Source organism: Anolis sagrei, chromosome 11, assembly GCF_037176765.1.
Source record: "Anolis sagrei isolate rAnoSag1 chromosome 11, rAnoSag1.mat, whole genome shotgun sequence".
Classification (NCBI taxonomy): Eukaryota; Metazoa; Chordata; class Lepidosauria; order Squamata; family Dactyloidae; genus Anolis; species Anolis sagrei.
The window spans coordinates 6,656,968-6,679,986 of record NC_090031.1 but is presented as its reverse complement, the minus strand read 5'-3'; the positions used below and the strand labels follow the sequence as shown (position 1 = coordinate 6,679,986).

Below are 23,019 nucleotides of genomic sequence, written 5' to 3'. Positions count from 1 at the left end.
ATCCTAACAGAAGATTCTTTCAGGCAGGAAGTAGCCAGGCTTTGAAGCTGCAAGGCCATTCAATGCTAATCAAGGTTATTATTGCATATGTCTAAGGCTTCCATGGCTGGAATCATTGGTTTGCTGTAGTAAAGGAATCCTAACAAAGGATTCCTTCAGGCAGGAAGTAGCCAGGCTTTGAAGCTGCAAGGCCATTCAATGCCAATCAAGGTATTTATTTATTTATCGAGTCAGCAGCAACCAGACATTTGTATTAAATTTTTAACAAAAACAAAAAGACAAAACAAACATACAAAACACAAAGTTTGCAAGCTTGATAGTTGATTAAATGTCCTTTGACCAGTATCTGGCCACTTGGAGTGCCTCTGGTGTGGTTGCAAGAAGGTCCTCAAGGTTTTTATTGCATATTTGCATAATGTTTTCAATTGTCAACCGTTTTGAGTCTCCATATGGAGAGATAAAGCGGGAGATAAATAAATAGAAAGTTAAAAATAAAGATGGAATCAGGCGGCGCTAGGACCTAGCGCTGGAGTCTCCAAAGGGAACCGCTGGACGTGACGCATGCGCAGAAGGCGGCTAACTGTGCCGCTTTCGGCCCCGCCTGCCAGGGCTCGGCGCGCACGCGCAGAAGCCTAACTGGGCGCGCGACCTCCTCTCTCTCTCTCCCTCCTCCTCCCCCCCGTCGCGTAGTCTGGGTCACTTCCGAATGGTTGCACGACGGCTTCCGGGTCAGCGCGTCTGTGAGGGAAGCTTGGTGTCCGGAGCGTCTCTCTTGTGGGCCTGCCGACGCCGCTATTCTCCCGGGGAGTCTTATATCCGGCTGCCGCTCGGTTTTTCCCCCCTTTCGAGGAAGGGAGAGTGAGGGAAGGAAGGAAGGAAGGAGAGGAAGCAGCGCCTCTCACAAGGCCTGTAAGTGTGAGGAACGAGGCCCAGGCCCCGCCCACTCGCGCCCAGGCCCCGCCCACTCGGATACCACTTGGGGGTCCTGTGGAAGGCTTTCATAGCCGGAATCCCCGGGTTGCTGTGAGTTTTCCAGGCTGTCTGGCCATGCCCTAGAAGCATTCTCTCCTGACGTTTCTCCTGCATCTATGGCAGGCATCCTCAGAAGTTGTGAGGTCTCTTGGAAACTAGGCCAAAACACCTGGGAACTAACAGGTTGAGAATCACTGTTCTACATAATAATAATAACTATATATATATACACACACATATACTCCTACTTTATTATTTACTAGCCGTCCCCTGCCACACGTTGCTGTAGCCCACATGGGGGTTCTGTGTGGGAGGTTTGGCCCAATTCTGTCGTTGGTGGGGTTCAGAATGCTCTGTGATTGTAGGTGAACTATAAATCCCAGCAACTACAACTCCCAAATGTCAAGATTCTCTTTTCCCCAAACCCCACCAGTGTTCACATTTGGGCATATTGAGTATTCGTGTAGAGCTTGGTCCAGATCCATCATTGTTTGAGTCCACAGTGATCTCTGGATGTAGGTGAACTACAAATCCAAAATCAAAGGACACTGCCCACCAAACCCTTCTAGTATTTTCTGTTGGTCATGGGAGAACTGTGTGCCAAGTTTGGTTCAATTCCATCATTGGTGGGGTTCAGAATGCTCTTTGATTGTAGGTGAACTAAGAAAGGTGAAATAAGAAAGTGAAGTGAAATGAACTATAAATCCCACCAACTACAACTCCCAAGTGACAAAAATCATTTTTTAAGTGAAGGACACACATTGGGTTGTTAGGTGTCTTGTGTCCAAATTTGGTGTCAATTCCCCCAGTGGTGTTTGAGTTCTGTTAATCCCACGAATGAACATTACATTTTTATTTATATAGATTCATTTACTTATTTCCAGTATTTTTGCCCTGTCCTTCTCAACCCCCGAAGGGGGACTCAGGGTGGCTTACATTTGCCACAATTTGATGCCATCAAATATATCTCTCTTAGGCAATCCCTCATTGGCCAGGTAGGGTAGACTTCCAGGATCAGTGTTAGACCCCTATTCTTGACCTGCATCTTCTCCTGCAGTGAGCGCATTGGTTTCCAGGTGGAAGGTGGTCTCAGTCGGGATTGGCTTGATGAGCCTTCCTCTTGGCACGTTTTTCTTTTTCCCCCTCCATTCGTGCCTCTTCAAATTCTGCAGCACTGCTGGTCACAGCTGACCTCCAGCTGGAGCGCTCAAGGTCCAGGGCTTCCCAGTTCTCAGTGTCTATGCCACAGTTTTTAAGGTTGGCTTTGAGCTCATCTTTCAATCTCTTTTCCTGTCCACCAACATTCCGTTTTCCATTCTTGAGTTCGGAGTAGAGCAACTGCTTTGGGAGATGATGGTTGGGCATCCGGACAACGTGGCCAGTCCAGCGGAGTTGATGGCGGAGGACCATCGCTTCAATGCTGGTGGTCTTTGCTTCTTCCAGCACGCTGACATTTGTCCGCCTGTCTTCCCAAGAGATTCACAGGATTTTCCGGAGGCAGCGCTGATGGAATAATTCCAGGAGTTGCATGTGACGTCTGTAGACAGTCCACGTCTCACAGGCATAGAGCAGGGTTGGGAGGAGAATAGCTTTATAAACAGCCCCCTTGGTATCCCTACGGATGTCCCGGCCATCAAATATAACAAAGCAATATAACAACAATTAAAATAATGAATAGAACATTAATTAAAACAATAAAAGCAGCATTAACCACCGTATCACCATTCCAGTCAAATTTCATATCCAAAGCACTGTTTATACCTGCTGTCCAAAAGCCTGGTCCCAGAACCACGACTTCAGTTTCTTCCTAAAAGACAGGAGGGATGAAGCCGATCTTACCTTGTTAGGAAGCAAGTTCCACAGGCGGGGGGCTACAGCCGAGAAGGCCCTGTCTCTTGTCGCTGCCAGACTATTTGCGATGCTGGCGAGAGCAGGGCCTCCCTGGATGATCTTAAACTGCAAAGCGGGACGTAGAGGGAAATGCGTTCAGACAAGTAAGCTTGGCCAGAACATAATAATAGTTATGGTGACTATTTGAAGACCAAGTCTATCAATGTATTCATTCATTTATTTATTTACGACATTTATATGCCACCCTGCTCACTCCGAAGGGGACTCAGAGCAGCTTACAAGATATATATGCATCCAATATATTATATTATTAGCATAGTACAATATCAGTATTATATATTACTATATTGTACTATACCATTATATTGTAATATTATCTATATAAATAAAAATGTAATGTTCGTTTGTGGGATTAACACCTCAAAAACCAATGGACGAATTGACACCAAATTTAGACACAATACACCTATCAGGCCAACAAGTGACCATCACTCATTAAAAAAACTGAAAAACACAGCAGAAAAGACGTAAAAAGGCAAAAAACAAAAATTACATTACAACGCATGCTTAAATCCACATATATATGCAAACACACAGATATACACACACATATACACATATATACACTCAAAATCACATATACACAGACAGGGCCACAGCAACGCGTGACAGGGGACGGCTAGTTAGTAATATTGCATGTAATATAAAATATATAATGATAATATCATATTATTATGGAGAGGTTCAGTCTGCCTTATCTGAAACCCTCAGGACCAGGAATGATTTGTGTTTTGAATTTTCCTCTTTATTTCAGAACATTTGCATGTGCCTATTGAGATCTCTTGGAGATGAGACCAAGTCGCAACACAAAATCCACTGATGTTTCATGTACATTTCGTATGCCAAACAATGCACGGTGATAGTATGATAGCTGGGTCCGGAAGCTCGGAGCATTACGGAGATGCCGCAAAGGTGGCTGTGAATAAGGAAAAAGAGGAGATGGAGTGAGAGCGGAGAGAGCAATGGAAGGATAGAAAGGAGAGGACGCTTAGGGCAAGGGTTAAGGCAAGGTTTAGAGTTTGGGTTAGGGTTACGGTTAGGCAACGGTTTAGGGTTAGGGTAAGGGTTTGGGTAAGGGGTTAGGTTTAGGCTTATGGTATGGTTCAGGATTAGGGTAAGGGTTAGGGTTTCACTATTAAAGAACTCATACATTCCTTCTATATTATCTGTCTCCGGCCTGGCATACATTAGCTAAGTCTCTCTTGCACAAATAGCATTTCCGAAGGAGCAATGCGGCATCTCCGTAAAGCTCGGAGCTTCCGGACCCAGCTATCCTTCTATTACCCAATGCACAGTTAGACCTCCACATTTGTGGTTTTGATTTTTCATGGATTATTTCATTAAATCGTTGTCTCAAGGGATCTCTAGATATTTTCAAGAGATTCCAAGAGATGACGTATCAATCAAACTATTCTGAAGAGTTTCCTAGAGAGGTGTTTTCTCACATTAAAACATAGTATTTTTTGTATTGTCGAAGGCTTTCATGGCCGGAATCACTGGGTTGTTGTAGCTTCTTTCAGGCTATATGGCCATGTTCTAGAGGCATTCTCTCCTGGTGTTTCGCCTGCATCTGTGGCAAGCATCCTCAGAGGTTGTGAAGTCTGTTGGAACTAAGAAAATTGGGTTTATATATCTGTGAAATTACCAGGGTGGGACAAAGAACTATTGTCTGTTGGAGCTAGGTGTGAATCTTTCAACTGATTTCTATTTACAACTAGCCGTCCCCTACCACACATTGCTTTGGCCCAGTCTGGTGATCTGGAAAATAAAGTAATGAGAAAGTGTTTTTTTTTCTAATATATGTAATTTCTTTATGCTTGTGGGTAAACAGGATTTGATTACGTTTTCTTGCCCTGGTGAAGGGAGCTGGACTGGATGGCCTTAAGTATTTTCTATTGGTCATGGGGATTCTGTGTGGGAAGTTTGCCCCAATTCTATCATTTTTGGGGTTCAGAATGCTCTTTGATTGTAGGTGAACTATAAATCGCAGTAACTTCAACTCTCAAATGTCAAGTCTATTTCCTCCAACTGTGTTCCTAGTTGGGCATATGGAATATTGTTTGAGTACCACAGTGCTCTCTGGATGTAGGTGTACTACAACTCCCAAACTCAAGGCCAATGCCCACCAAATCCTTCCATTATTTTCTGTTGGTCATGGGCGCCCTGTGTGCCACGTTTGGTTCAATTCCATCATTGGTGGAGTTCAGAATGCTCTTTGATTGTAGGTGAACTATAAACCCCAGAAACTACAACATCCAAATGACAAACTCAGTTTTTTTGAGTGATAGTCACTCATTTGGCGGCATTTCATCCAGTGGTTTTTGAGTTATATTAATCCCACAAACGAACATTACATTTTTATTTATATAGATTTTTAGTGTTTTTATTTACAATTTTTCCACTTTCATAGGGTTCCTGTGCTTCTAACTCCAAATAATGTGAAGAGATACCAATATTGTTATTATTATTGTGTTTATGTTTATTTACACCCAATTTTTTCTCTCAAAGGATACTCAAAGCGTCTTTATATATTGTTCCAATATATTATTGTATTTAGTCTCTGTGTTAGAATGCTTTCTCTTAATCACTGTTGAGTTGTTGCTGTGAGGATCACGATATAGTATCTTGAAGTGTAAAATATATACTTCCACATTAGCATTTGAGGTATGTTTGAGCAACACGGTGTGATAGTGAAATCTCATTATACCATGTGTACTCGTGTATAAGTCAAGGGCAGAATTCAGGAACTGAAATTATGGGTTTTGATATCACCCATGGATAAGTCAAGGGTCATTCTAGGCGAGGGGAAAGATCACATTTTGCTGCCATTTCCCTACCCAGCCATTCTAAAAGGCTAGAAACAGTGTTGTGCTGGACAGAGCAAAGAATGAGGGAGTTAATGCTTCTTTTTTATTCGTTCCAGGATGGATAAATCTCTTAACTTTTGTTTCTCTGTTCAGGGAAGAGGATGTTTCCTTTTTGGATAAGAATTAAGATGCAACACTTACATTGATCTGTGGATACATTGTTTTGGCTAAATATTTTGACAAAAAAATTCTAGATTTATGCATGATTTTATACTAAGTAGCCCTTGCTGAGTACTATTGACATTAAGACATGATATTATTTTGATGCTAGTGATAATACACTGGATTCTTTGTCTTTCAGTCAGCAGCCTTGTTTCCTTTTATTTACAAAGTAGCGAGACATGTGATAGTAATGGCACTGCAGCTTCCATCATCATCAAAATTACCTAAGCTAATAGGAGTTGCAACCTCAGTAATATCTAGAGCAGTGTTTCTTGATCTTGCTATTCCTATGACCCCTTATGAACAGTTCCTCATGTTGTGGTGACCCCTAACCATAAAATTATTTTGGTAGCTACTTCATAACTGTAATTTTGCTACTGTTCTGAATCGTCATGTAAATATCTGCTAAGTAGGATGAATTTTCATTCACTGGACCAAATTTGGCACAAATAATAATCTTTATTTATACCCTGCCATCTCCCCAATGGGGAATCGGAGCGGCTTACATGGGGCCAAGCACAGGACATGTTACTGCAAAATAAAATCAAAACATAAACAACAAGCAACATAATCAAAATTACATAGAAGAAGATAAAAAGTATAAACACAGTAACAAAATAACATTCCAATAAACACAATCACGATAAAAGTGGGCGGGCCACATGTACAGGATGAAATGATTAAAAGACTCTAATGAGATAAAAATAGGAGCAGGTTATTTGCAGGGAGCTCATGAAAACACACAGGGTTGTGAAACTTAACTTCCCATTTGGAGGACATGTACTCCAGTGGCAGAAGCGTTGAGGGGAGCAATAGTATCATGTTGTGCACCTACTCGCCAAAGGCGCAGCAAAAGAGCCAGGTCTTAAGGTTCTTTTTGAACGTTTCTAGTGAAGGGGCTTTCCTGATCTCTTCGGGTAATGAGTTCCAGAGTTGGGGAGCCACAGAGGAGAAGGCTCTCTCCCTTGTGCCCACAAGATGAGCTTGTGAGATTGATAGGGGCGAAAGGAGGGCATCCCCCGAAGATTGAAGGACTCTGGTTGGTACGTGGAAAGAGATATGGTCACGAAGGTAGCCGGGTCCCAAACTGTTTAGGGCTTTGTAGGTGATAACCTGCACCTTAAATTGGGACCGGAAAATAAACGGCAGCCAGTGGAGCTCCTTAAACATGAGGGTCGACCGCTCCCTATAACTAGCCCCAGTTATTAATCTGGCTGCTGAACATTGGACAAGTTGTAGTTTCCAGGGCGTCTTCAAGGGTAGCCCCACGTAGAGTGCATTACAGTAATCCAGTCTAGAAGTAACTAAGGCGTGGACCACCATGGTCAAGTCAGACTAATACTCAATACACCCAAATTTGAATATTGGTGGGGTTGGAGTGGGGGGTATTTTGTCATTTGGGAGTTGTAGTTGCAGGGATTTATAGTTAAACAATAATCAAAGAGCATTCTGAACTCCACCAATGATGGAATTGAGCCAGTTTTGGCCCACAGAACTCCCATGACCAACAGAAAAAACTGGAAGGATTATTATTATTATTATTATTAGTAGTAGTAGTAGTAGTAGTAGTAGTATTGATTTAATAATTGAGTTGATACCCTGACTTTGCTCCGGATGAGCTCAAATCAGTTCACTTGAACCCTCTTGTTCCTCATTTTATGCCCATTACAGGCCTGTATTGTAGGTCAAGATGACAGAGAGCGACCGGCCTGAGGTCACTCAGAGTTTTGTGGCTCGATGAAGACTTGTCCTGTCTCTCCCAAGTCCCAGTCCACCACTGAAACGTTTAGCAAAATGATGTTGCAGTAATAACCAGCATTTTTAGAGCCATTCAGCCCAAGCCTTTCAGACCCACCTCTCTTTTCCCATCTCAAATGACAGCTTGCAATGAGTAAAGCAGGCTGGCTTTGCTCATTGCAAGCCAATCTCCGGTGGTGGGAGGATTGTGTGGGCTTGATTTGACTATTGGTTGAACTCTTTAGCCGCATTGTCGGATCTGAGGTCACCCTGACCGAGAGGATCCGAAGAAGGCAGCCTTGGCTGCTCTAAGTGGTTTATTACAACTAAGTTGTCAAACAGTTCTGTGTGTTTTGCTGTAACTCCCTCTGCGTGCGGGGGCTTGAGGTCATTGCTTCTTCAGTGCACAGATGAGTTGTTTAGGTTGCCTTTAACATCGGGAGGACTCGTGTGGCTCCAGCTTTCCCTTCCAGAAAGCAACTTGGGTGCAGACTGAGTGAGGTGTCTAAAGTGGCAGAAAAACTTTGCTATCCCTGTTGTTCTGATAGTATGCAGTGCTTTCAACTTAGGGCTGACTCTGCCATTTATTTATTTATCGTGTCATCGACAACCAGACATTTGTATTGCATTTTTAACAAAAACAAACAGACAAAATGCAGAATTTGCAAGCTTGGTAGTTGATTAAAATGTCCTTTGACCAGTAACTGGCCACTTGGAGTGCCTCTGGTGTTGCCGCAGGGAGGTACTCCATTGTGCATGTAGCAGGGCTCAGGTTGCATTGCAGCAAGTGGTCTGTAGTTTGCTCTTCTCCACACTCGCATGTCGTGGATTCTACTTTGTAGCCCCATTTCTTAAGATTGGCTCTGCATCTCGTGGTGCCAGAGCGCAGTCTGTTCAGCGCCTTCCAAGTCGCCCAGTTTTCTGTGTGCCCAGGGGGAGTCTCTCCTTTGGTATCAGCCATTGATTGAAGTTCTGGGTTTGAGCCTGCCACTTTTGGACTCTTGCTTGCTGGGGCATTCCAGCTAGTGTCTCTGTAGATCTTAGAAAACTATTTCTTGATTTAAGTCGTTGACGTGCTGGCTGATACCCTTGAGATGTCATTGCCTTGGTCCTTTCACTATTGGCTGCTACTTCCCGGCGGATGTCAGATGGTGCGATACTGGCTAGACAGTGTAATTTCTCCAGTGGTGTAGGGCGCAGACACCCCGTGATAATGCGGCATGTCTCATTAAGAACTGTTTTAGTGTGGTGAGATGTGCTCCACACTGGGTATGCATACTCAGCAGCAGAGTAACATAGCTCTAGGGCAGATGTCTTCACTGTGTCTGGTTGTGATCCCCAGGTTGTGCCAGTCAGCTTTCGCATGATATTGTTTCTAGCAATTGTTTCTGTTTTGGCAGTGCTTCTTGTAGGTCAGAGCATGGTCCAGAGTGACTCCCAGGTATTTGGGTGTGCTGCAATGCTCCAGTGGGATTCCTTCCCAGGTCATCCTCATACTCTGCCATGAGGCAAACTAAGATGATTCTATGTGTTTTCTAAGGCTTTCATGGTTGGAATCATTGGGTTGCTGTGAGTTTTCCGGGCTGCATGGCCATGTTACAGAAGCATTCTCTCCTGTCTTCACCCACATCTATGGCAGGCATTCTCAGAGGTTGAGGAGTTTGGAAATGCCTCTGAGAATGCCTGCCATAGATGTGGGTGAAAAGACAGGAGAGAATGCTTCTGGAATATGCCCATACAGCCCGGAAAACTCACAGCAATCGTCTTAGTTTGCCTCATGGCAGAGTCAGCCCTAAGTTGAAAGCACTGCATACTATCAGAACAACAAAGGGAACAGCAAAGTTCTTCTGCCTCCTTGTCTGCCAGTATGCCAAATTCAATCACATTCATGTTGGGAGTTTTGTTTATTATATATATATTATCAAGCATTCTGCCTCAAACACATCTAAATCAGGCAAGATGCTGCTTTTTTTTTTTTTGAAAACGGCTCCCGTCCCGTCCTGCTCAGCACAATATCGGAATGAAAAATGACACCGCTTTGTCATCTGTTCCAATTGATATTGCACTCTTTGTGGTGACAGCTGAAAAGGCCCACAGGTGCCGTATAAAGAGGTGACCATGTTGTCATATTTCATTTAGGCGTCCCTCTGCAAAGCCATAATTACCTAATTAGGTTGTTAATTAGGAGATTAGCATTTCGCTATATTGATAGAATGCTCTTTGCAGGCGGGAGTTTGAGGAACGGATTTGTCTGGCCTAATTTATAAGTGCGGCGATTTCCTCACCCACCAAACCCCTTATTTATTTGCTTAACATATTGATGCGGGATATCGCTATGTCCGAGGAAGAGTTGGTTTACAGACAAAGCTTTGACCAAATGGGATGAAATATATACTGTATGTATACGCAGGAGTCAAGGACAGGCTTTGGGGCCCAAATCATGGACTCTGATAGGACCCAAAGGATGGATTCTGCTACGATTATGGATACATTGAGGAAATTGTTCCTTGTATTGTCGAATGCTTTCATGGCCGGAATCACCGGGTTGTTGTAGGTTTTTTTCTATGGCAAGCATCCTCACTACCTCTGAGGATGCTTGCCATAGATGCAGGTGAAACGTCAGGAGAGAATGCCTCTAGAACATGGCCATATAGCCCGAGAAAACCTACAACAACCCGGAAATTGTTCCTTTTTTTTTCCTTGTCATGAGAGACTTGAGAAACTGCAAGACGCTTCTGGTGTGAGAGAATTGGCTGTCTGCAGGTTCATGGCCCAGGGGATGCCTGGATCTTTTGATGTTTTACCATCCTTGTAGGAGACTTTTCTCATGTACCCGCACAGGGAGCTGAAGCTGACAGTGGGAGCTCATCCATGCTCTTCCCGGATTTGAGCCTCCGAACTGTCGGTCTTCAGTTCTGCTGGCACAAGGGTTTAACTCATTGTGCCACTGGGGGCTCCTAATGTTTCCTCTATAAGAGACAACCTTTGAATAAGTCAACCTACATTTTTTGGGTTGATATTTTTGGCCAAAGATTTCTAGACTTGTACGTGAGTCTGTAACAGGCATGGACAAACTTTCTAACTTGTGGACTGCATGGTGGGCTGAGTGGGGTGGGCAGGTTAGGCAAGAGGGGGTTCCCTGCCCTTTCCTCCTCTTCCTCTTCTCTTTTGGAGGCAGAAAGTGAATGAAAGGCAGGAAACATTTGGATTCCAAAAGGGTTAGCCTTGGTCAGGATGAGATGGTGGATGGGAGAGAAAAAAGTGCATCCATGAGGCCCTGTGTTGCCTACTCCTGATATAGAATCCTAGAGCTGGAAGAGACGCTCAAGGGCCATCCAGTCCAACCCCCTGCCATGCAAGAAGGCACAATCAAAGGACTTCCAATAGACAAGCTCTGCGGAAAAGCCTCCAGAGAAGGAGACTCCACCACGTTCCGAGGCAGCCATCACCATTCTCCAACAGCTCTTACTCTCAGGAAGTTCTTCCTAATCTTTTCAGTTGAATCTCTTTCCCTTCCATGTGAACTCATTGCTCCCTTGTGCCCTGGTCTCTAGAGCAGCAGAAAGTCAGTTTTCCCCTTCCCTCTTCCCCCTCCTCAATGGGACACCCTTTGACATCTTGAAACATGGTTCTCATGTTCCCTTTCTACCTTCTCTTCTCCCAGCTAAACATCCCCCGGAGGAAAGGAGGAAGGAAAAAGAGGAGCAAGGAAGGAAAGAAGAGAAGGATGGGTGGAAGGGAATGGAGGGAGGAAAGAGAGAAGGAAGGAAAGACAAAGCGGAAGGAAGGAGAATGTGAGAGGGGGGAGTGGGGAGAAAAGAGGGAGGGAAGGAATGGACGAGAGGCTGGGAGGGAGGGAGGGAGGGAGGGAGGGAGAGGAGGAAGGAATGAAAGAAAGAAAGAAGAAAGGGAGGAAGAGAAGGATGGATGGAAGGAAGGAAAAGTGGAAATGAATGGAGGGAGGGAGGAAAGAGAGGGAAGGAAGGAAGGAGAGAGAAAGGGAGGGTAAGGATGGAGGAAAGAGGGAAGGAAGGACAAAAGAGTGGATGAGAAGAAAAAAGGGTGAGAGGACAAAAGAGGGAGGGAAGGAAGGAAGAGAAGGATGGAAACAAAGAAGGGTAGAAGGGAATAGGGGGAGGGAGGAAAGAGAAGGAAGGAAAGACAACAGGGAAGGAAGGAGAAAGAGGGGGAAGGGAAGGAAAGAGGGAAGGAAGGAAGGACGAAAGGGTGGGAGAGAAGAAGGAAGGAAGGAAAGAGAAGAAAGGAAGAGAAGGATGGATGGAAGGAAGGAAAAGTGGAAAGGAATGGAGGGACGGAGGAAAGGGAAGGAAGGAAGAAAGGAGAGAGAGAGGGAGGATCAGGATGGAGGAAAGAGGGAAGGAAGGACAAAAGAGTGGATGGGAAGAAAGAAGGGTGAGAGGGTGAAAGAGGGAGGGAAGGAAGAGAAGGATGGAAGCAAGGAAGGGTAGAAGGGAATGGAGAGAGGGAGGAAAGAGGGAAGGGAGGAAAAACAAAAGGGAGGGAGGGAGGGAGGGAGGGAGGGAGAGAAGGAAGGAAGGAAGGAAGGAAGGAAGGAAGGAAGGAAGGAAGGAAGGAAGGAGAAAGAGATGGGGAAGGAGGGAGGAAAAAGGGAAGGAAGAACAAAAGGGTGGAAGGGAAGAAAGAAGGGAGAGAGGGAGAAAGGGGGTGATGAGGGAGGAAGGAAAGAGAGATTGATTTCAAAGCCATTGTATTTTCTTTTAAAACATAACAATGGTTTCTTTTTTCTTTGCACAAATGTTTAGGGGAAAAGTTAGCGCTTTCTCTGCTGCCTCCTCTTAAGAGTAAGATTTCTTTGTCACTTGAGGAAAGGAAGGCATATCCATGCAGATTTAATCATCTTGTCAAATTAACATTCATACAAGTGTTAGGCTTGCATTTTATTTAAACTAAAGTGTTATTTGTTAGTTTAAGGAGTATCACATTCTGTATCAAAGTTACTCAGTATTCATGTGTAACAAGTAATGCAACATCAACTGTCAATGTTGCCTTTTTAAGACAGGAAAAATTACAACAGCCACCAATCCCCCCTCTACCCTAATGTTAACATAATTATTGTTATAATGCTTACTACTTGTTGGCCCCTGTTACTTCGGGTGGGATGGATAGCAAGGAAGAAAATTGCTCTTAATGTACTGCTTTGAAGCTCTGGATAAGAAATGTATTTAGGAGCGGTGTTTCTTAGCAGATGTATTTATACTTGACAGGCATCTGCAAGCATTAGATCCCAGGTGAGGGTGTGTGGTGCTGTTTTCTGAAAGCTTTCTCTTTAAAAATTATATTAAATTGGTGCACTCTCTCTCTCCCCCCCCCCCTTCTCTCTCCCTATAGGAACTGAAGTATGGCTAGGGACCGTTGCTTCATGGTAGAACACGTGTTTTGCACAGAAGAGGTCCCAGGTTCGAGATTCAGTGTTTCCAGCTAAACAAAGTACTCTCAAAAAGTGGAGAAATCACTGTCTCTGAACCCTGGAGAGTTACTAGCAGAGTTAGTAGCACTGGGCTCAATGGACGGATGGTCTGATTCACTCTAAGGCAGCTTCGTAGACTCACAATCAAAAATTCTTCAAAGTAAGTATTCTCTTTTTTCTTCTAAGAGAGCCCAAGCCATCTATGTCAGAAATATTAAAAATTAAAAAAATAATAATCACAAAAATGTGAGTCAAGTACTGAAAAGGTTAAATGGATGCAGTGACTCAGCAAAAGCTGTAGTTCAATATAAGCAGGTGTGCCTGTAGCTTAGGAGCCCTCAATCTGAGAGAACCCTCAGTCTGTGAGAGGTCTCTGTGGGAGAAAGGCCTCAGTGTGTTAGTAGGCCTCAGTGTTAGTTTGCCTCAGCATGAGAGAGCACTCAGTGTGAGAAGGCCTCAGTGGGAGAAAGGCCTCAGTGTGTTAGTAGGCCTCAGTGTTAGTTTGCCTCAGTCTGAGAGAGCCCTCAGTGGGAGAAAGGCCTCAGTGTTAGAAGGCCTGGTGTGAGAAGCTTCGGTGAGAGAAGCCCCAGGTTGAAGGCCATCATATGTGAAGCTCCCGTGTGAAAGCTGCTGTGTGTAAAGCTACTATGTGAAGCTTCTGTGTAACTTCGGTGTGAGAAGAGGCTCTGTGATCCATTCCGACCCACATTGTACCATAAAGACACAATCTTGGAGTCTTACTGGACAACAAGTTGAACATGAGCCAACAGTGTGATGCAGAAGCTAAAAGGGCCAATGGGATTTTAGGCTACACCAAAAGGAGTCTAATGTCTAGATCAATCGAGTCATGGCGCCTCTTTATTCTGTTTTGGTCAGACTTTACCTGGAATACTGTGTCCAATTCTGACCACCACAATTTAAGAGAGATATTGACTAGCTGGAAGGTGTCCAGAGGAGGGTGACTAAAAGGATCAAAAGTCTGGAGACCATGAATCCTTCTGAGGAGCATGGGTACATTTAGCCCCAGAAGAGAAGGTCAAGAGGAGCCATGAGAGCTATGTTTAAATATTTGAAAGGCTGTCCTAAGGGAGGGAGAGCAGGCTTGTATTCTGCTGCCCTGGAGACTATGCGGTCAATGATTCCCTCAATGCAAAACCATTCAGTGCTAATCAAGGTGGCCAATTGCAACATTCACACTTGCCTCCAGCAGACAAGAGTTCTTTCTCCCACCGAGGTATATAAACGCCACTTGCCTAATTTCCAACAGACCTCCTAACCTCTGAGGATGCCTGCCATAGCTGTGGGTGAAATGCCAGGAGAGAATGCTTCTGGAACATGGCCAGACAGCCAGGAAAACTCACAGCAACCTAGTTATTTCGGCCATGAGAGCCTTCAACAACACAAAGAGTGAAAGAGTTTCCAAGCTAGCTCAGCCATCTGTTTCCAACCCATTGGGAAGTTTAGAAACAGGATGTGATGCTCGATGGCCGTCTTCTGATGTTTTCTCCTCTCAGTCTAGTCATCAGAAGTGGACTCCATCTGACCATAGAATCAGATTAGCCAACATCCTTCTCTTTCCTGTCGTCTAACAAAAGGAGTGCCAACTGTTCATTAAAAAGCGATACAAAGAATTCTGAACCTGTTTAACAATCCTGGCCGTAAAGCGGTTTGAAGCCCAGGTTTTGGCGTGGAAGGATTCAAATAAATAGAGCAGCCGATACATCTGCCGTTAACATGTTGTTAACTCCCTCGGCAGACGTTAAATCATTTTCAAGTACAATAATAGTGTGGGAGGTAAATTAACTAGCCATTAACCATTTTATAAATACACAATTAACATGCCAGCGTTTATATGACACGTTGATAGGGCAGCAGTAATGTTTGATTGGGAGTTGGGGTTTCTTTCTTTTTTTGCAGGTCTTTAAGGTGAGTTGGGTTTTTTACATTTTGGAGGGAACGTGGTACTTACAAAGGGAACCCACCTCCCTTTTGTGCTATGAAGTCTCTCCAATATCTGAGATCATCCTGGGAGAGGTAGTTTTATGAAACACGAACACTCTGACAGGGAAAGGCAAAAGAAATACTCAAATTACAAATCTCCTAATTCCATAGCATTGAGTTATTGCATTTAAAGTGATGCCAATCTGCATTAATTCTGCAGTGTGGATGCACCCATGGTCTAGGACAGTGTTTCTCAGCTGTCCTAATGCCGCGACCCCTTAATACAGTTCCTCATGCTATAGTGACCCCCAACATAAAATAATTTTCATTGAGACTTCCTAACTCTAATTTTGCTACTGTTATGAATCGTAATGTAAATATCTGAATTGCAGGATGTATTTTCATTCACTGGACCAAATTTGGCACAAATACCTGATAACACCCAAATCTGAATACTGGTGGGGTTGGAGGGGGGATTGATTTTGTCATTTGGGAGTTGTAGTTGCTGGGATTTATAGTTCACCTACAATCAATGAGCATTCTGAATTCCATCAACGATAGAATTGAAGCAAACTTGGCACACAGAACTCCCATGACCAATTGAAAATACTGGGAAAGTTTGGTGGGCATTGACCTTGAGTTTTGGAGTTGTCGTTCACCTACATCCAGGGAGCAGTGTGGACTCGCAGTGGATGGATCTGGACCAAACTTGGCACAAATACTCAATATGCTCAAATGTGAACCCTGGTGGAGTTTGGGGAAAACAGACCATGACATTTGGGAGTTGTAATTGTTGGGATTTATACAATCAGAGAGCATTCTGAACCTCGTGAATGATAGAATTGGGCCAATTTTCCCACACAGAACCCCCATGCTTTGAAGGGACTCACTGGCTCGAGCCTCCCTCCAGCCTGACACGCTTCCCTTGGAGGTACTGTTTTGCAGTAGCTCTGGTCCTTCCTGGAGGACCGTTTCCAGAAGGTGTTGATTGGGGACATCTGCTCAGCCTCGTATCCATTGTCCTGTGGGATCACACAGGGCTCAATACTGTCCCCTATGTTGTTTAACATCTACATGAAGCCATTGGGAGAGATCATCTGGGGTTATGGAGTTAGATGTCAACTCTATCACTCCTTTCCATCTACTGCTGTGGAGGCTGTTCATGTCCTTAAGCGGTGCTTGGCAGAGTGTTGACATGAAGACATTGTGAGGTCAGTCCTCCTAGAACTGGAGAAAGGAGAAAGTAGGTCCTCAGAGCTAGAGAGGAGATAAAGTAGACCCTCAGAACTGGAGGAGAAAGTAAGCCCTCAGAGCTGGAGAAGGGAAAATGTAAGTCCTCCCAGAACTGGAGAAAAGAGAAAGTAGGTCCTCAGAGCTAGAAAAGGGAGAAAGAAGATCCTCAGAGATAGGGAAGGGAGAATGTAGGTCTTCTCAGAGCTGGAGAAGGGAGAAAGTAGGTCCTCAGAGCTAGAGAAAGGAGAAAGTAGGTCTTCAGATTTAGAGAATGTAGGTCTTCTCAGACCTGGAGAAGGGAGAAAATAAGTCCTCTCAGGGGGAAAAAAGGTGATATGTGTATGAGGAGAAGAGAGAAAGGAAGGAAAGAGCCAAGTTGCCAGGGAGACATTGTGAAGTAGGCCTTCTCAGAGCTTGAGAAAGGAGAATGTAGGTGGGCAGCGTTCCCAACACCCAGGCACCACCAGGTATATACGCTAGTAAATAGGTATATTAAAATACCATTCTATGTTTTCTAGGTAGAGAAGTTTGTGGTTCAGCATGGATCGAAGAAGATAGTAGGGGGAAGGCCACAGATCCTTGGACACGATGGCTTTCTTGGACAACCCGACCATTATCCTGGCTCACATCCGGCAGTCGCACGTGACCAGCGATGACACTGGGATGTGCGAAATGGTCCTGATTGACCACGACGTTGACCTGGAGAAATTCCACCCTGCTTCGTCCAATGGGGAGAGCAGCTCAGATACGCAGGCCAACAACGGAGAGTCTCAGGGTTACGTTTACTCTCAGTCGGTTGATATTACCTCGAGTTGGGACTTTGGCATTAGAAGGCGATCCAACACAGGTGAGTAGATAACGTTGATTCATGGAGTGTACACTGATTGGATGTTTTTGAATACAATCCAATTGGGGCATAAAAATATCCTTTATGATGATTATCATCTCTTGTTTAGCTCCACATCCCAGTCTCCAATCTTGGCATTAATGAAGGTCATCAGTGCTTTGAGGAAAGTACCCACTTATTCAATTAAATGGTTATAATCTGAATTGATGTTAGCGAATATACAGTTGGTCACAGAGCATATGTGTATTTTGACAATGTCCAGATGTTATTACCTGTTCAGGAATACTACTAAACATTAGAAGGCTGTTTGTCATGTGATTGCATTAAACTTGGAACAAACTGATCACTGTTTAACCTGGATATTTCATGACTTATTGTTGAATCTGGATGTGTGGTCATAAATACTTTCCCTTTTCTAGGAGGGAGTGACATTGTTTGGCCAGTAATATCTTTTTAGGAGTCAGGTTTTTGAGTCTTCCTATCTATAGCCCAGGCCTGAAGCAGGGCTGACAATAGCTGAGACTCTGGAAGTTTCTCCTCCATAAGGTCTCTGTAGGCTGAAGTTGACTTTACAGAAGATAGCATCAACATCAGTACAGAGATTTTGGATTGCTCTGGTTTTTATGATAAGCTAGCATGTATACCCGGTGTTGCCCAGATGTCATTGAGACTGCTGTCCAGTTACTTTCTGCATTCTCCAGTTCTAATAAGGACTACTTTCTCCCTTCTCCAGCTCTGAGGTCTACTTTCTCCCTTCTCTAGCTCTAGGGAGGACTACTTTGAATTTTGCCCTGTTAACCGCCTTGAGTCGCCTACAGGCTGAGAAAGGCAGTATACAAATACAGTAAATAAATAAATACTTTCTCCCTTCTCCATCTCTTAGGTCTACTTTCTTCCTTCTCCAGCTCTAAGCACTACTTTCTCCCTTCTTCATCTCTTAGGTCTACTTTCATCCTTCTCCAGCACTGAGGACTACTTTTTTCCTCAGTGAGGCCTACTTTGTCTCTTCTCTATCTCTGATTTCTACTTTCTCCCTTCTCCAGATCTGAGAACTTCCATCTTTGAGAAGTTCTACTTTCTCCATTCTCCACCTCTGAAAAGGACTACTTTTTCCTTCATCTCTGAAAATGACTATTTTCTCCCTTTTCCACCTCTGAGAGGGCCATCATATAGATGATGGTAATGAGCTATCACTTTGTTTTATGGTACCCTGCTATCACTCAGGAGGAAAAGGTGACATGACACGAGTCTGCAACTCCTGAGTGAGATCCTATATCACCTTTTCTTCCCAGTGTTCTATTCCAAGACCCAAGCAAGAATGTATTGTTGCAGATATTTCACCCAGATGTTTGAGACTACAAAACCCATCACTCCACACCAGCCATTGATCAGGACCATGGGACTTGTGGACCAAAATAATCTAGTATGCCAGTAGTAGAGCGCTTTGAAGTACTTGAGCTTGATCCAGAAGCAAGATTTCTACTTTCACTGCAGCTTGGCCCCAATAAGAATCTCAGCTCTTGTTTTCTCTTCCAGTCTTGCTTACATTAGAGAAAGTAGAACTTCTCAGAGATGGAAGTTCTCAGATCTGGAGAAGGGAGAAAGTAGAAATCAGAGATGGAGAAGAGAAAAAGTAGGCCTCATAGATGGAGAAGGAAAATAGTAGTCCTTCTCAGAGATGGAGAAGGGTGAAAGTAGACCTAAGAGATGAAGAAGGGGGAAAGTAGTCCTCCTTTGAGCTAGAGAAGGGAGAAAGTAGACCTAAGAGATGGAGAAGGAAGAAAGTAGTCCTCCTTAGAGCTAGAGAAGGGAGAAAGTAGACCTCAGAGATGGAGAAGGGAGAAAATAGTTCTCAGAGCTGGAGAAGGGAGAAAGTAGGCCTTCTCAGAGCTGGATAAGACCTAAGAAAGTAGTCCTTAGAGCTGGAGAAGGGAGAAAGTAGACCTAAGAGATGAAGAAGGAAGAAAGTAGACCTAAGAGATGGAGAAGGAAGAAAGTAGTCCTCCTTAGAGCTAGAGAAGGGACAAAGTAGACCTCAGAGATGGAGAAGGGAGAAAATAGGTCTCAGAGCTGGAGAAGGGAGAAAGTAGGCCTTCCCAGAGCTGGATAAGACCTAAGAAAGTAGTCCTTAGAGCTGGAGAAGGGAGAAAGTAGACCTAAGAGATGAAGAAGGAAGAAAGTAGACCTCCTTAGAGCTAGAGAAGGGAGAAAGTAGACCTCAGAGATGGAGAAGGGAGAAAGTAGGTCTCAGAGCTGGAGAAGGTAGGCCTTCTCAGAGTTGAAGAATGTAGAAAGTAGTCCTTTTCAGAGATGGAGAAAGTTGTCCTTTTCAGAGCTGGAGAAGGGAGAAACATATTTCTCCTCTGTTATTATCATAGTTCCCTCCAATTGCAGAGGCAAAAATAATTGCGGGTCCCACCCCTTCCATAAAATTTTTATATTATATTCTATTTTATATTCTTATATGTTATTATTCTATTTAATGTATTGTCGAAGGCTTTCATGGCCAGAATCACTGGGTTGTTGTAGGTTTTTTCGGGCTATATGGCCATGTTCTAGAGGCATTTCTCCTGACGTTTCGCCAGTATCTATGGCAAGCATCCTCAGAGGTATTTAATATAATAATAAAATATAGAATAATAAAATAAATGCAATATAGGTAGGGGATTGTTCATAGTTTCTGGAAGGATGGGAGTTGTTCCAACGATGCCAAGAGAAGCCCTGGATTGCTGCTAAGCAGCAGGGAGATCTAAATGCTTGCTTTTGGGAAGTAATAGAACACCACCTAGAGCTCGGAAATATGTTTTGCTGAAGTTAGCACAGCATTTTAATATATATATATATATATATATATATATATATATATATATATATATGGAGAAATCAATATTTTAGGTTGGGGGAGTTGGAGGGTGGGACCCCAAGCTGCCGTGACAGCTGATCAGGGAAATGTTCTCTCTCGCAGCCTCGCAGTTTGCTGTAATTACGCACAAAGACTACAATCTGTAGGTTGGCACTGCCTTCCTGGAAATTGGCTTCTCCCGCTGCACAGAACAAAAGCGGATCACGTCAGGAACAATGCCAAGCAGGTCCTGTTGCTTGAGATACGAGAGCAATAATAATAATAATAGTACTTACCATTTATGCAGGTGACGATTATTCCTATTATTATTAGGAGCAGTGCATGGAACATTATGTTTAAAGCAAGGGATTAGGCATTACTTGTTACTTGAGCAATGCATTAGTAACTCATGTGATTTTGGTATACTTTTTCAAATAAACCATACTTTTTAAAATAGAAGAAATGACTCAAAATGGCTACCTTTGAAAGCATATTAGAACTAACAAATGCGTTCCTTTGTTAAAAACGAAAAATGTAACGTTGGTACTGGTCATTCTGTTACTTCACTAAAGGGCGACTTTTGTGCTCTCTTTACTCTCTTCCTGGTCAATTGTCATAGACCAGTATTTTCAGAATCTTCCAAGACATTCCACCAGTCAGCTTTCATTTCCAGCATCCCATTCTTTCAATCAGGAGATAAAGTGGGGTATAAATAAATCTATATAAATAAAAGTCAGCCTATGAATGTATGTTTTTCTGTCTGTCTGTTTCTGCCATGAATGCTGTTGCTAGGTGAAGTGGCCCTCTGTAATGTGACTGGGAAAGAAAGGTGACATGTGTCTGTGGGGAAAGGAGAAAGGCAGGAAAGAGCCACAAAGAGAGCCTGCCCACCAAAGTGTTGCCAAAGAGACATTGTAAGATAGGCCTTCTCAGAGATAGAGAAGGGAGAAAATGGAGCTGAAGAAGAGAGAAAGTAGATCCTCTCAGAGCTGGAGAAGAGAGAAAGTAGGCCCTCAGAGCTGGAGAAGGGAAAAAACCCATCCTCTCAGAGCTGGAGAAGGGAGAAAGTAGGTCCTCAGAGCTGGAGAAGGGAGAAAGTGTATCCTCAGAGCTGGAGAAGGGAGAATGTGGGCCCTCTGGACTAGAGATGGGAGAAAGTAGGCCCTCAAAGCTAGAGAAGGGAAAAAAACGATCATCTCAGAGCTGGAGAAGGAAGAAAATAGGTGCTCAGAGCTGGAGAAGGGAGAAAATGTATCCTCAGTGCTGGAGAAGGGACAAAGTAGGCCCTCGGACTAGAGATGGGAGAAAGTAGGTCCCCCTAGAGCTGAAGAAGGGAGAAAGTAGGCCCTCTCATAGCTGGAGAAGGAAGTAGGTTCCCTCAGAGCTGGAAAAGGGAGAAAGTGCATCCTCAGAGCTGGAGAAGGGAGAAAATGCCTCCTCGGAGTTGGAGGAGGGAGAAAGTAGGCCCCCAGAGCTGGAGAAGGGACAAAGTAGGCCCTCGGGACTAGAGATGGAAGAAAGCAGGTCCCCCTATAGCTGAAGAAGGGAGAAAGTAGGTCCTCTCAGAGCTGGGGAAAGAAGAAAGTAGGTCTTCTTGGAACTGGAAAAGGAAGAAAGTAGGTCCTCTCAGACCTAGAGAAGGAAGAAAGTAGGTCCTCTCAGACCCGGAGAAATAAAAGAGCAACAATCCAAATGACACTCAGGCAATGCCACGTATATATGCTAGTAGTAGTAGTAGTAGTAGTAGTAGTAGTATTCTCCCAACTGATCCTTACCTTCCAGTATAATGCATACATAACTGTGCTTCATGTTGTAATTAAAATATCCAAAAGGTCTACAACATTCACAGGCTGGTATCTCATTTTATAGTCTTTCAGCGAATGTCACTGAAGAATAGGATTCATCCCCTCAAAGTACTTACCTTAAGACATTTGATTTAGCATTTCAAAAGTAATCATATAATCCCTACTTGGTTCTGCACTTCAGTGAAAAGTACCTGAGCCAAAGTAAGTCTCCCATTATCTCTGCTCCTTGTTTCTTTGTGCCAAGAGTCTCTGGCTCTGAGCGGAAGCACAAAACCTTGAAAGACCCAACAGCTTAATCCCAGGCAGCTTTACTTTATCATAACTCTCACTTTATTTGGGCCAAGATGGTTTTGTTTCTTAGCAAGCATGTTCAGAGTTGCATTGAAATTCTGCTCACTTGGCCAGTCAGTCATATTTCAACAGAAAGGAAGAAACCATGAAAATAAACAAAACATGACTACCTGTATTAAAAACACCTCTAAAATCAGAACAGTAAATAAGGAACAAAACTCAAAAACAGGGAAATTCCAGACAATAAACAATCAGGGCCAGCTAATCACCGCCCAACAAAGGATTCCCCCAGGCAGGAAGCAGCCAAGCTTTGAATCTCCAAGGCCATACAATGCTAATCAAGGTGGACAGTGGCAACATTCACACTTCAGGTTCCGTGTTTAGCCTGCCACTTTTGGACTCTCGATTGCTGAGGTGTTTCTGCGAGTATCTCTGTAGATCTTAGAAAAGTATTTCTTCATTTAAGGCATTGGCGTGCTGAAGAGAATGCTTCTGGAACGTGGCCATACAGCCCGGAAAACACACAACAACAAAGTGATTCAGGCCCTGAAAGCCTTCGACAATACATATTTCTGGTTTGTTATAAGTTTTTCGGGCTGTATGGCCATGTTCCAGAAGCATTCTCTCCTGATGTTTTGCCTGCATCTACGGCAGGCATGCTCAGAGGTTGTGAGAACTCCAAACAAGAAACAATCAGGGACAGCTAATCACCTTAACAAAGGATTTCCCCAGGCAGTAAGAAGTCATACCTTGAAAACTGCTAGGCCATTCAGTGCTTATCAAAGTGGCCAGTGGCAACATTCACACCTACCTCCAACAGACAAGAGTTCTTTCCCCCACCTTGGACATTCCACAGATATATAAACGCCATTTTCCTAGTTTCCAACAGACCTCACAATCTCTGAGGATGCCTGGCATAGAAGCATTCTCTCCTGACGTTTCAGCCCCACCTATGAGGATAC

General features: G+C 43.8%; 1 protein-coding gene across 3 annotated transcripts in view; it reads left to right on the top strand.

Moving 5' to 3' along the window:
* Positions 1-672: 672 nt before the first annotated feature.
* The window catches only part of MAPKAP1 (MAPK associated protein 1), a 162,064-nt gene continuing 139,717 nt past the window's right edge, over positions 673-23,019 (top strand). For 2 of the 3 annotated variants that reach the window (XM_067471832.1, XM_067471831.1), the window contains exons 1-3: positions 674-909; positions 13,020-13,258; positions 16,791-17,119. In XM_067471832.1, coding sequence (XP_067327933.1) covers positions 16,861-17,119 — 259 coding nt within the window. In that variant the 5' untranslated portion in view covers positions 674-909; positions 13,020-13,258; positions 16,791-16,860. Of the gene's footprint in view, positions 910-13,019; positions 13,259-16,790; positions 17,120-23,019 lie in introns of all 3 variants that reach the window. The other variant, XM_067471833.1, reaches the window with a different exon arrangement.